Source organism: Larus michahellis, chromosome 5, assembly GCF_964199755.1.
Source record: "Larus michahellis chromosome 5, bLarMic1.1, whole genome shotgun sequence".
NCBI lineage: Eukaryota > Metazoa > Chordata > Aves > Charadriiformes > Laridae > Larus > Larus michahellis.
In genome coordinates this window covers 1,122,995-1,137,219 of record NC_133900.1, presented here as the reverse complement: position 1 = coordinate 1,137,219, position 14,225 = coordinate 1,122,995, and the positions used below count along the sequence as shown (strand labels likewise).

Sequence of the window (14,225 nt, the reverse complement as noted above, 5' to 3'; positions counted from 1 at the left end):
CTTCAGAGAACATAAGTTTAGATGTGGGCTTACTGCAGACTGAATGAATATTTATTAACCCAGTCTTAATATGTACTGTGTCATGTCTCCCAAAACGCTTCAGTGTTGGCCTGTTTTGATGATGCTGTGTTCTAATACTGTGATCTTTCCTTCCTTAGGATGGATCAACGATGTTAATAGAGGCAGCAAAAGGTGGTCATACCAGCGTGGTTTGTTACCTTCTAGATTACCCAAACAACTTGCTTTCTGCTCCTCCACCTGATGCTACTCAGCTGACCCCACCATCCCATGATTTAAATAGGGTAAGATTTAAGGGCCGGGTATCTGTGGATTTGTGGGGCTTTTTTGCATTTCTTGTTGCAACTTACTCAGAGTTTAAAGAAGCATCGTACCATTTCGGTGAACACACTGAAAGTTACTTCGAGCTGTTTTGAAAATGGTGAATTCTCTTTGAGCATCACTGTGTAGTGCTTTCATCGTTCTTCTTACTGGTCTATAAATATTTTTGAAAAAAATGAGCAGGAAAAAAACCCCAGCAAGTGAAAAGGTCTGTTTTAATGAGGCTCTTACTCTGAGTTATGTTTGTGGCCCTTTTTGGCTTGTATTGGCTTTACCACAGTATAGCACTGTACCGTGCTGAGATGAGTCTTGCTTGGCAAGTAATTTCTTAGGTTAAAAATGCAAAGTGCGTACAAGTCAGATGATCTCAAATTGTTGACGATTGAACTCAGTGTTTAAACAAAAGTATTAAATGTTATTAGTTACCATGAAAGTCTGCTTTTCTAACAGGTTTTGTTTACCTTCTATTGAATAATAACTAGATTAGAGTATGAGAAAAGTAATCTGTTAGTATCCAACATTTTAGGCTCCTCGTGTACCAGTGCAGGCGCTGCCCATGGTCGTCCCACCCCAGGAGCCTGACAAACCCCCTGCTAATGTCGCCACAACCCTTCCCATCAGAAATAAAGGTCAGTCTTAGTTCCGAAGCTTGTTTTCTAAATATCCTTCCCAAGTAGAAGATAGAGGGTTGCACTTCTAGCAGAGTAGTTCCTATGAAGAGTGTTTATGGATTCAGTCAACGAAACGGCAATTTAATATATTATTTTTTTTTTAAGGATTGCTTATCTGCTAAATATGAGGTATCAGTCATCTAACCCTGTAATCATAAAGCGTCAAGAAATCTGCCTAAGTAAATATGTTAAAATATATGTTAGTCTGACGTAGTGGACTAATGCAAAACGTCACCCAGAAGCCTATATGAATTTGATAATGGAAGTTGTAAAAACAACTGTAATCTCCATACTGTAGTTGATTGGATAACTTGCATTTACTTAGGATAGTAGTCCTGGAGGAGGTTTGACTAATTTGATTGAAGGCGGAATTTCTTGTGCTATAAAACACTTAGTCTGATGTGGCTCAGGTCCTCCTAGGGCTAAATTTGCATCTATTTTTATATCGCCATTTTGACACTTAAGGCTTTCTGTACTTAAGAATTCTCTTCCCAAACAATTTTTGTCAAGGATCAGCAGTAGTGCAAATACAGGCGTGCATGTCATAAAATTAATACTGTGTGTACACTTGTATTGTTCTGGAAATACAGCGAGGATGACTGGAAGAAACTGGGCACCTCCACTGCCTCAGACCCTGAGTTTTGATTTGCCTTTCGCCCTTCAAAATTAACCGATTGTTCCTTCTCCAACCGGTATGGCAGACCATGTCAGCTGTGTTACTGTGGACTTCTTCATAAAAGATGAATTGGATTAGTCCATCGCTCGTCCTTACAGGAAGGCTGAAATATTTGCCTTGCCTGGGCAGAGAGCTGAGTTTTGACACAGGCAAAATCATGTCTGCTATGGATAAAACGTAGTGGCTAAACATACCCTGTTAGATCACGTTAAATATAAATGGCTATCCGGGGTTCTAGCGCTGTTTGTCAGCTGGGCAAAGCTGGATACCTGTAGCGAAAGGATTCAGTAGTCCTAGAAAGTGTAGTGCTTCCTAAAACGTACTAAGTTATTCACAAAACCGGTGGCCTAGAACAAGTCACCTGTCCCTCGAGATGTTTTTACGTCACTTTTGCTGTGCTTCAGGGCTGTAACCATACGTTTATGTCTTAACACGATAACAGACGCAAAACATCACGTAAAGAGGCAGCATATCCTTTCTTTTTGTTTCCATTTCTCGTGTAGCACCACTTGAGAACAGCGGCTCTTGAGACAATCGCTTCATTTGGCAAAAGTATAACGATTGTTGGAGTAAATATGTCAACGTAGTGCAGGGTTATTTGGAACGTATGCGCAGTAATCCGTACTGTTAAATTGCAACCCGACTGCTGTGTTAAAATTGATAGCGAAAGATACGGTTTTCTTGGAGGGCCTTCACAGTACACGCTGACCTTCTGTGGGTGCTGTGTCTTGGTGCATAACCGGCCATTTAGCATCCCAACAGTAGCTCTATAATGAGGATGCCATTCGTATGCACTTCCATTGGTTCTGAGGGGGTTTCTTTTTCACACAGCTGCTTCTAAACAAAAGTCCAGCAGTCATTTGCCAGCAAACAACCAGGATGTACAGGGTTACATCACCAATCAGTCTCCAGAGAGCATTGTAGAAGAGGCTCAGGGCAAGTTGACAGAGCTGGAGCAGAGGATAAAAGAAGCCATAGAGAAGAACGCTCAGCTGCAGTCCCTGGAATTGGCACACGCTGACCAGCTCACCAAAGAGAAGATTGAGGAGCTGAACAAAACGAGAGAGGAACAAATTCAGAAGAAGCAAAAGATTCTGGAGGAACTGCAGAAAGTGGAGCGTGAGTTACAGCTGAAAACTCAGCAGCAGCTCAAAAAGCAATATCTAGAGGTAAAAGCGCAAAGAATCCAGCTCCAGCAGCAGCAGCAGCAACAGTCTTGCCAGCATCTGGGACTACTGACTCCCGTTGGGGTAGGAGAACAACTATCAGAGGGAGACTATGCGCGATTACAGCAAGTGGACCCCATCTTGCTTAAAGATGATCCTCAGCAAGCTGCTGCGCAGACGGGTTTTGCACCAATTCAGCCTCTGGCGATGCCACAAGCTTTGCCTCTGGCAGCAGGTTCCTTACCTCCGGGGTCCATCGCAAATCTTACAGAACTGCAAGGTGTTATAGTTGGACAGCCAGTATTGGGCCAAGCACAACTAGCAGGGCTGGGGCAAGGAATACTGACAGAAACACAGCAAGGGTTAATGGTAGCCAGCCCTGCTCAGACGCTCAATGACACGCTGGATGACATCATGGCAGGTGGGTTTATATTGTTATGAGCAGGTATAATATTTGCTTGACCAGTTGAGGGGATGTCCACTTCTTTGTGTGTGTGTGTGTTTGTGTATTCCCGCTAGCTCAACGGCAAGTCCCACTAGCCTACTGCTCCCTGTCTTGAGGAGGTCAGGAAACTAGATTTAACTTTTCAATTTGCAGGGTTGCCTTTCCTTTTGTTGAGCTAACCGGTGCTTGTTTGTCAGGTTGGTATGGCGGAAGTGGCTTTTTTGACTCCTTGATAGTTCGGGGGGAGATGCGCTAGGGTCTAACAGTTCTGTTTTGGCCTGTTTGTGGCTCAGGAACAACATCTTCATGTTACCGGTCAGTACTTCGTACTAACTGACTGAAACCTGGCTTGGAGCACTCACAATAGGCTTAGAGCCACTACAGCACCACGACAAGCCCATAGTGCGTGAGGAACCTTGTAGGCTTGTCTTCTGAATGAGAACTGCTCTAGCTGGCCTTGAATAGTCCGCCTATTGGAAGCTTTTACTTCTCTTTGGAAAAAAAGATGGTAACCCTGTGACTTTCAAAAATGTCCACTCATGAAAGTGCACGCTTTTCCAGTGAAAAACAAATTTAGCCTTACTAAATTCTTTTTAATTGTTTTAGAGAATTCCTTACCCTGTGACGTTAAGTGCTTCAAGGCTTTAGGTAGTAAAATAGAAGAATGAAACAAGTTTTAAATACCATAGCAAATGAGGGTTGTTAGTATTGCTTTCCTTTACACCTGCTTCAGTTGCACTTAATACTCTCTCCATGTAAGTAGTCGCTGAAACGCTCATTTTGACTACTTAGCTGAATACAGATTAACCGTTAGGAAATAGTATTAAAAAAAATCATGTCACTTGATGAGAATTTGCTGAGGTGCTCTTGATGGAGCTGATGTACTTTCGTTGTTCAAAGTGCTGTCTGTTTTGACGAGTCCACTTGGTATAAGGTGTCAGGATGAGGTGCGTGGCGTGTGCCGGAGAAAGGACAGGTCTCGGAGAAGGTCCCGCATATACTGCAAGAGATACTGGAGTACAATAATGGTACAGAATGAATAGAAGGTGTGGTAATGGCTAAAAATAACAGGTGGTGATTGTTTAAAATACTTCCAAAATTAAGTACCTAATAAGTAACCTGATGTTCAGGTGAAGCCTTGTTAAAGGTCACGGAAGCTTATAGGAGCTACAGAGATTCTTTTCTGGGTATCTGGTGTGAGAGAGCCGTAGCCTGGACATAGAGATTGGAAGCTGACAGTGGATAAAAAACAAACTCGATGCATGAAAAAGTAGATAAAACTACATGCATCGGTAGTGAAGATTTGTCTCAAGTGGAGCTGCTGGGATCCATCCCAATACCAGCTGCTCAATGGAAGAGATGGAATAATCACAGTTCTTGGCTACGTAGGAGGAATCTGTGCAGCGCACTTCACTTGCATTTAAAGATAACCCAAAATTTGAGTTACGACACTTGTTATGTGTTTAACTGCATATAACATCTTGAGAATCTGTGATTTCAGGGCATCTGCCGTGTTCCCAAGTGCTCAGTGTGCCTTTTTGGAAAGGTCAGGGATTTCCAAGTGCATTTGAGTGACTGTTTTTGTGTGACATGGTCCCAGGTGTCAGTAATGCATGCACACGTGTGGCTGGGAATGAGATCTGAGTTGGGCTCTAGGAGGCATTTGTAGCAAATCAGTTAAAAGCTGTACGGATGCAATTCCATCTTTACTTTTCTGTGCAGTGGCTGGGTTTAGGGTTTTTTCTAAGCGGGAGCAGACACAGAGCTGAGCATAAAACCTAAGTGCCAGCTTGAATCCACATAGCAGAATTTAGTGTGGAGGTGAAATGGGCATAAGGTAACACAAAACACTTAAGCAGCAGCTAAATCTTTTATCAGTAGCTTTGTGTATTGCTTTAATAGGAACCCTCTAGAGTATTCCCATGGATTTAAATCTCTTCCCGAGATGAGTTTAGTTCCATAACAGAGCTGTGGCTTGCAGCACTGGTGACAAAACCAAAGCTTCACCTTGACTGTGCAAACTTTATCTAAGGTTTACCTCGGTGCTTAATTAGTGGCAAACAATGAGTTTAATTTTCCCACTTTAAGTAGTTGTTTAAGACAAGGCCAGGTGTGCGAGTGCTGGTGTGTCAGAGGTGAGGACAAGACATGGGGATTGCTGTGGAGGTCAAGTGGTGCTGCTGGGTCAGCTCTGGGACCTCAGAGCAGGATCCCTCGCTGATAGAGAAGCTAATTGGTGTTATCAGAGCCTTACACCATTTGCCTGGGAACACAGGGAGAAAATGTACAAAATTAAGGGGTTTGGGGTTTTGTTTGTGTTTTTTTTTTTTTTTTTAGGAAAAAAGTAGAGTAAGTTGGAAAAGTAGTAAATAATCTTTCTGTTATAACTTGGGTCTCCTGTGTGGTCCCGCTGGAGCTGCTGACAAGCAGAAGCTCGGCTCTTCAGCTTCAGGCGTGGGACAGGCTCTGTGCTTGCTGCGAGGCCAGGGAATAGATGCATTTTTAGGGTTAGTTACGTAACTCTAGAATGAAAACAACATTAACAATTTAACATTGCGTATGTGAAATGGTGTGTTAAGGACATAAAGAAAAAATTATATCCCTGTTTTCAGTAGCAAACTTTTATGTCCAGTAACAGAGCCTCACAAAGAGCTTCAGGAATCTTGAAGCACTTGGTAAGCCGAGTTTCTGGAAGCTACCTTGTGGGATGAGCCAGTTTGAACTGTAACTGTCTAAATTAATACATAAGAAAGAACAGGCATTGACTAAGTTCTTCACAGAAACTCAATACTGAAAAAATAACTGTAGGGCGCCCATATCGCAGAAAATCCAGGAGGTTCTGTCCCACTTGGGACCTGCGCAGGAGCCGCAGAGAAGTGAGGATGAAGCTTTTCTGCACTGCTCTAACTACAGTTGGTTGCAATTGTTCTTGCAAATGGGTGGTAAATGCATTGAGAGCTTTGTCCTTGGAATATTCAGGGCTGTTAATGCACAGAAGCCATGCCCTGTGTTTGTATTGCGATTCAGAACATAACTTTGACTCTGGTAATTCACGGCATGTTACGCATCTGAAGTGTTCTCTGTTGATTTTAAGCATGTGTGGCAGGAACACAGCTTTTAATAGCTTAAGAGGGTACAGAGAAATGGGGGTCAGAGGACAACACAAGAACAAGAAGACAAGAACTGGAACAAGCCTATTGAGTTGACTTGAAATTAGTTGGAAAAAAGTGGAGGTATCTAATGTATTTCTTATAAGTCTTTTTTCCAGTCCCTCATCTTGACTTATTGCAATGTAAAGTGAAACAGATTTGTTTTTTAATACGTCTACTGTTGACGTTACAGCAGGTCAGAAATAAATGTGTAAGAGCAATGCTGTGCCCGCACCCTGACAACACTAGAAGGAAACTTAATGGTCGACATAAAGATGAAATGGGATTATAAGGGTGCTTTGTTTCACTTAAGGTCTTGCACTTAGTGAAAATACGAAGTATTAGGGGAAGCGGCAAACTTGAACAGTGCAAACAACCCTGTGTTCCTTTTCAAAATGTCAGCCTTTTTTCCAGACATGCCTTTTGATTTAGGATGTAGATCAGGAAAGAAAAAATCCCATTGGCTTAAATGTTAAGTATCTTGTGCTATTTTTCAGGCTTTTTAATTTGTCATCTTGGCTGTTTTCTTTCCTCCCCTGGTAGCGGGGCTGCATTTGTAAGGCCAAATGCGTCTCTGGATGGTGAGATGGTTGGGCCTGGGGGAGAAATTAGCAGCTGTGAGGATGTCTTTTATTTATTTATTTAAGCTAAGAGAAAGTGGAGATGTCCAGAAAGAAATCAATACGAAGAGCAGCTACGGTTGTAATAGCAGTAAGCACAAACCAGGTTGTCTAACATCCAAGCAACCACAAAAGCCTTTGGCTGGAGTGTTCAAACGGAGCTTGGAGTGACAGATTCCCACAAAGAAGCTTGACCTTGTTTCCTAATGTGATTAAGACTGCTACCTGGTCCCCAACCAAGGCAGGTATATACTAAAATATTCTAATAGCTTCATTCTAATTAGTCTGTTCCAGTAGACTTCATTATCCCAGGCATGAAGTAATGACATTTCGGTGTTGAAGTACAGACTTGTAGTTCAATTTTGCCACTGTCTGTTAGAGTAGATGGAGGGGAGAGGGGAAAGGTAAACCTTTGCCCATCAGTCCATTTAGATTGGATGATCGAGGTAGCGGGTTACTCTTTTCAGGGCTCGAGACTGTTGTGAAAACCTCCTGGCTTATTGAAAACTTTTAATGTATTTTGTTTGGACACCATAAAGATTCTATTCATTGCCCTTGGCATGTCCATTAAATTTGAACTCTGCACAGGAAATAAATACAATCCAAGTCATTATCCATAAAAATAAATATCTTGTCTCAGTGAAATGTGCTGTAGGGATATGAACTATATTTTGTACATTTATTATTGCTGAAGCACTCCTGAAATATATTTAGTGTGAGAACTGTAAGTTAACATGCCTGTTCCTCTCCACCTGCGTGCATAAAACCATTCATCTATGGGTTGTACAATAAACGTTTTCTTCCTTGTGGGAAGAGGAGTGTTGGCTTTTAAACATGTCTCTTTTTCTTTTTTTTCCCCCCTCAGTGCAACACCGTTGGTATAAAAAATAGAATCTAACTGAATTGAGACCTTCCTAACTGTCTTGGTTTGTGTGGGATGTTTTTTTTTTTAAGTCTAACAAATTTAATAGTGCTTTCTGTAATCTAGAGATACTCCCAAGCCCCCTTCTTGGGACTACAGCAGTAATTGTTAGCAACGGTTTAAAATCCATGTGCTACTGCCGCAGGGTTAACTTTTCACATGTTGGATTATTTGATGATCGTGCTTTTACATCATCCGAGTTAAGCGTATTTGGTTAGCTTCCAGTCCATTTTACCATCCTTACTGGGTTATTTTGGACTCGATGTGAGAGTCAAGAATCATCATGCTTTATAATTCCATTACTGTTTTATGCTGCTTTAACTTCCTTTTTGAACTTATAGAAAGAAGGTAAATGTGCTAGTTTTTCAAAATTGCATGTTATGAGCATGTATGTAAAGAGAAGAGCGGGAGTGGAAACAGACAACTTCATATCCTTCTATATGAAACCCATTTGAAGTTGTGGTTTTAGGTTATAGCTGTAATTTACAATCAGAATAAGGAATGAGATGAGTTTAAATTAGATGCTGCACGGAATGATATTTGGTTATGATCTTTGGTTAGTTCTCCTCGGAACAGAACTCCCTTAGGCCAGAGGGTTTTGACTTTGGGTCAGAATGCTTTGACTTAGCTTCTGTATGTTTCCTTTAATCCATACCTAGTGTGGTTTGTCTCGCAAGACGAGAAGGGTTTTGGAAAGGCACTCTGATGTAAAGATCAAGGGAGTTTGGATCTTGATTTACTCTTAAATATAAGGTTAATCAGACTTTTTGTGTCGTAAGTTGGGAGTTCTTTGTTTCTCTCGGTGACACTTATTAGCTTCTTTGGGATTTGGTGTAGGAAGTCTAGAAATTAAATTAGCAATGGAGGAAAAACATAGCACTCTTGCAGCGGGGGGGAGTACGCCCATTAGCATGTTGGGATACAATTTTTGTGGCATCTGTTGAAAAACTTATCACTTCCGATTAAGTATGGGAGCTAATTATCAATGGCTGGCAGTTAGGGACACGGCTGATTATTAAACCGTTTGACAAACGAATAGGCATTTAAAAGTTGGGGATAAAGGGACATTCTTTTGATAAGGCTACTCGGTGGTGTGGTGTGTATTAGGTGAACACTGACAATATGTGGAAACTACTTTTCTTTCCTTTTGCAGTTAAAGGTGCTCTTGTCCCCTTGCCAGGAGAAGTGAACGGTTCTTCCCTTTCTCCTTTGCTCAGCACACCTGGGAAAGACCTGGAGAAAAGGCAGGGAGACAACAACTAAGTTATTTTAAGGCGAAAAAATCCCCAAAAAGTAGGAAAATGGGAGACTTCCCCCGAAGGCAGTTTAGGATTCAAGTTTGCTCTGTACTTCTAAACGTGATATGTATGAAATGAATTTCAAGGCAGCGTGGCAGTCAGTGCTATTTTGTGTTGTGTCAATCCATTGTCATGAACTGTAAAATGGTATTACCTTCCGCTTATCCTAACAACCGTGACCAAGGTTTCTGCAAAATGGCTGTTAAGAAGCTTCCACTTCTCTGGTTTCAAGCAATTCCGCCATGTGAGCATCCTGACACCAGCACTGTTGCTTTTCTGTTGTGTTTGTAGGGGCCGGGGGGCGGGGGGTCAAGGTTGGACAGACTTGTGTACGAGAGTCTTCTTTAAACTGTTGTAAGAAAAATTACGTAGCTACCCATCGATTGGACTTGTTCTGCAGTCCTTCTAAAGGTATGGAACTCCTGGGCCAAATCATGGCTAACTTGTTATGGGAGACATCTTGGGTTAAAAAACAAAACAAAACAACTTTTGTGTGGTGGGCTTCCGGAAAACATGCCAATCTGATGCTTACCTATTTCTTTGCTTGAATACGCTTAACCTTTTTCACAGTTAATAATTCAAAGAGTTAAAGGTTCAAAGGTTGGGTCAAATGTGTGGAAAATACGTATTTGTGGAAAATGAAGTTTTTCGGGAGTTCTGTCTGTTGGTGGGCGTTCTGTCCCACCATCCATTAATTGTCACATTAAACTTAGGAAGCGAAGTGTTTTGCTGTTACTAAGTGTGATCATTCTGTTCAACAGCAGTGAGCGGAAGAGCATCTGCAATGTCAAACACTCCTACCCACAGCATTGCAACTTCTGTCTCCCAGCCTCAGACGCCAACTCCGAGCCCTATCATTTCTCCTTCAGCCATGCTCCCCATCTACCCTGCTATAGATATCGATGCCCAGGTGAGCCCGTGCTTGTCGCTGCGCCGCGGATGCCTGAAGCTATTTTGCTGCTTCATCCTGAATAATTCAACGCCCGTAAACAGCTCTGTTGTGTCATGAATTGGGGTCTAGAGACTTGATTTGCTGCTTTTAGAAAGCCTCTGCAGCTCCCCAGAGAGTTGCAACCCGCTTTGCTCTGTGCTCTCGCTGAACAAAAGAGAAGGCCTGTGAATGACTAAACACTTGCATTTCTTATTCCTTTGTTGTCGGAGAGATTATGAGAAACAGTGAAGTTGTCTTCGGACAGACATGAAATATTTTTCTGGGCTGATATCCTAAGACAAAAATAAGCCTTAAAATGTTGCACACTGTTTTTTCTGGTTGTGCTTGAATTCATTGGCCAGTGATCACCCAGCTTGACAGAAGTATTAAAGTGCGGAAACTAATGATTTCTGTAACTTTTTCAACAAGAGGAAATAACGCAAGCTCTCATTTCCACTAACAAAAAGGCATTTCTGTATTGAAAGTCATTTTAAAAAGGGCTACTTTATGTTGAGTTGCAGCTAGCTGGCTGTCAAAAGACCAGGGTGCATATGCTAAGTAGCATACGTATACACATAGCTCTGGACTATACGTAACCTGGATAAGGTGTGGGCAGTGTGGAGAAAAGGAAAGGCATGAGATTGTGGAGAAGGGGTGAGAAACCTCTGGAAAACCAATCTTGGCTACTTCAGCTTCTCGTGACACTGGGCTTGGTCTCTGCCGTGACTGTGTCCAGGAGCGCACGCCATAACCTGATGGGCCTTGACGTTAGCGGGTAGACACCAGGGCAGATCGCGGCTATGATAAGTTGCCAGCTACCCTGTCTTGTAACAGAGTAAACTGAAACTGAATTCTCACAGTAGCTAGGAAGTGTGGGTTTGTGGGGTTTGGGTGTTTCTGTTGTTTTGGTGTCTGTTATTGTTTAAGGAGAGAGATGTTGCTTTAGTCAGTCCCTGTGCTGTATCTAACAGTCCTGTGAGACTCTCAGTTGCTCTTTCCAATAGGGTGGTGGTGGTTTACGTGGGCCCTGGCAGCACTGAGGGATGAAATGCAGGTTGCTGCGTTGCAGGTGTTCGGTGGACAGAATCAAGGGTGATACGGGCTCTGCGCCGTTACCGAGAGCTGGCTGCTGCTGGAAATGCTCACGTGGGGAGACAGTGTATGGGTGCTCCAAAGGGGGAAAAACTTCCCAGCAGAGCGTAAGCTCTAAGACTTCTCTATGTTTTTGTTTGTTTTTTCTTTTCCATTACTGTGTTTGTGGGCTGACTGTAGCTGATTTCTGCTGTTTGGAGGCTTCAGCAACAGTAGTGGTGAGATTGCAGAATCTTTCCCTCTTTGGTTTAACCGGAGGGTTAAGAGTTAAAGACAGAATTCTTATCTTCATTATATTAGTCAGGCAGTGGTAAAGAAGTTGATCTAGTTAGCAAAGCACAGGTGAAATCCCAGTTGTTGTAGGATCTCAGTTCTTGTCAGGGGTTGTTCTCAAATCTCCTGGCAGAGCTGAGTTGAGAAGTAGAATCCTGTGATGAACTTAAACATGAAGGAGAACTGTGAGGTAATCAGCAGACATGCCTTAAGCTTGTAGAAGTTTTTAATTTTTCACAGGTGTAGTTGTACTTGGGCTAATAGGTGATATAACAGGGTTGTGCTTGAAAAAGGAAATATTTATCTTGTTGTGTATATGATGTCTGTTTCCTTTAGACTGAGAGTAATCACGACACCGCGTTGACACTTGCTTGTGCTGGTGGCCACGAAGAACTAGTACAAACTCTGCTAGAGAGAGGAGCTAATATTGAACACCGGGACAAGAAAGGTCGGTAGCTCCCTGGCAACACAGACCCTGCTTTTCCAGTGTGTCATGCTAAAGAAATACACAATAAGCCTAGTCTTTATGGGAAGCTTTTAGGCTTGCTTTTCTGGTGGTTTAACTGATGTCACTTAAACTTAAGCTATAAATGTGGGCTCTTCAGACATCCTTTTTCATTTCAGGGTTTACTCCGCTTATTTTGGCTGCTACAGCCGGCCACGTGGGTGTTGTTGAAATCTTACTGGATAATGGAGCTGATATTGAAGCCCAGTCTGAGAGAACCAAGGACACTCCCTTGTCTTTGGCTTGTTCAGGAGGGAGACAAGAGGTAAAGCAAAACTGAACTCTTCAAAAGCAGTGTGTAGATTACACTAACGAATGTTCCAGGAAAGCCACAGTACCTTAATTCACCATTCTGTTTCAGGATGCTGTGTTTTAAAAAGGATGCAGAGAGCTTCACGTTTTTTAAGCTACATATTGCGGCGTGTCTCCGGTAGATTGCTGCTTCTCTTTTTAAAAGGTGGACCAGTGCTGCATGGATAACCTCATGCCTGTAATCATTAGGGGCTCATTATGGGGCTTTTACCAGCATAATTAGATATAGATATGAAAGTGAATGCAAGGAGTGTTCTTGTTCAGAAGCCAGAGTTAAACACAAATCAGTTCCACATATGAGCCGAGAGGGTTTTCTAATGGATTCTGTCTAAGCTGTGGGATATTGGAGCACAGCAGAAACTTCAGCATCTCTGATTAAAAATACACAAAAACGTTTTGCAGATGATTGATCAAAAGTGAATGTAGGGGAAGTTGGTTTTTTTATGTTATGGGAAATACTATATTTTGTGACTTCATTATATAATCTGCGTCTTGATTTGTTTGTTTTTTCTAATAGTTGTTACAAATCTAAATTCTGTTAAAGCTTCTACTACGTGGATTGCGAAAGCCCCAGTAGAAGCTGTGTGACCTGGTGCGGGATTACCTTCCGCTGTGGCCATCTGGAAATTAGGGAGATGCCTCTCCTACTTCTGCAGGCTGTCTTAACAGTGCTCCCGTGGCGTTTAAATGGTGATGCCTTCCCTAGACAAAATCTTCCTGAAAACTTGAAGCTCTCCTGGCCTGTTTTCAGTGCCCTGGAGAAGCTCTCGGAGGTTGGGATTTGGCTGCGGGGACACTGACCTGTGCTCTGGTGAAGGGAACAGCCTGCTTTTTACTCTGTCTCTCATAGCAGCTGTTCTGGACAGCAGCCTCAGGCAGCAAAGGTGAATTTATGCTTGCCTTGGCAGAGACGTGATTGAGCTGTGTTTCTCAAGCGGTAGTTCTTGGAGGAACGCATCGTGTATTTGGGAGAGAAGATGGGAAAGCACCCGACTCTGGGCAGAGGAGGTGATGCTGGGATGCCCTCCCGCCCCAGTTTCTCTATTTGGCACTATGTCCTGGGATTTCACAGGAAAATATCTGATTGAAAAGCCCTTCACTTCAGTTGTGCAGGTCTAATCTAAAGAAGTTTTATGCTTAGAAGCTGAAAGCGGAGCAAATGAAGCATTGCACTGGAGATAACACAGCAGGTTTTTGCATCAGTGTTCATTTTACGTTGCTAGATAGTTCAGTTTCTTGTCAAGTCTTCTGCATTACGGAATGTAAGCTTCATCTGGAATGTGGGGAGCTATGAATTGTATGGGTTGTGAATGAATCTGTAAGGAAGGAATAATGACAGCAGTACTTGTTTTTGTTAATGTACATAGAAGAACAAGGGATGGAGATGTTAATTTTTTTAATGGCTCTTGCATGAGAGGTCTGCGTATGATCTCCACTCCGCTTGCTGTAGGGGTGTGAGTAGAGAACATAAGATAAAACATGCAACTGCTTTCTTGTTTGCTCCACAGCTTTGGTTTGAGGATGAGTTTTTTAACTCGATAGTGAACTAGGCGCTAAAATGGGTGAGGGCAAAAAGCAAGAGTACTTTGTATACTGTATTCAAACGGAATCTACAGTTTTTCTCGCTATATTATCCAATTAGGTATGAATGGTTTAAGCATACTAATGAGCACTCTTGATTGATTTTTTTTTTTTTAAAGGAAACTTTACAGTGGCTCTGAAACATGAGGCTGCAGCCTCATCTGTTGACGGGGCGAGGATTATAGGGAAGCAACGGAGTAAAATCTCTTTCTGAGTGTTGGAAGGTGTCAACGGTATATTTAGGC

At 42.4% G+C, this 14,225-nt stretch overlaps 1 protein-coding gene across 9 annotated transcripts in view; it reads left to right on the top strand.

The window, feature by feature from the left end:
* ANKRD17 (ankyrin repeat domain 17) overlaps positions 1–14,225 on the top strand; it is an 88,361-nt gene that overhangs the window by 56,853 nt on the left and 17,283 nt on the right. For 6 of the 9 annotated variants that reach the window (XR_012587082.1, XM_074587767.1, XM_074587764.1 and 3 more), the window contains exons 13-18: positions 159–302; positions 866–968; positions 2,518–3,273; positions 10,048–10,196; positions 11,919–12,030; positions 12,207–12,352. Coding sequence is in view for 8 of the 9 variants with exons in the window: in XM_074587767.1 (XP_074443868.1) it covers positions 159–302; positions 866–968; positions 2,518–3,273; positions 10,048–10,196; positions 11,919–12,030; positions 12,207–12,352 (1,410 nt within the window). In the remaining variant the exon portion in view is untranslated. The remainder of the gene's footprint in view (positions 1–158; positions 303–865; positions 969–2,517; positions 3,274–10,047; positions 10,197–11,918; positions 12,031–12,206; positions 12,353–14,225) is intronic. The other 3 variants (XM_074587765.1, XM_074587772.1, XM_074587771.1) reach the window with 3 other exon arrangements.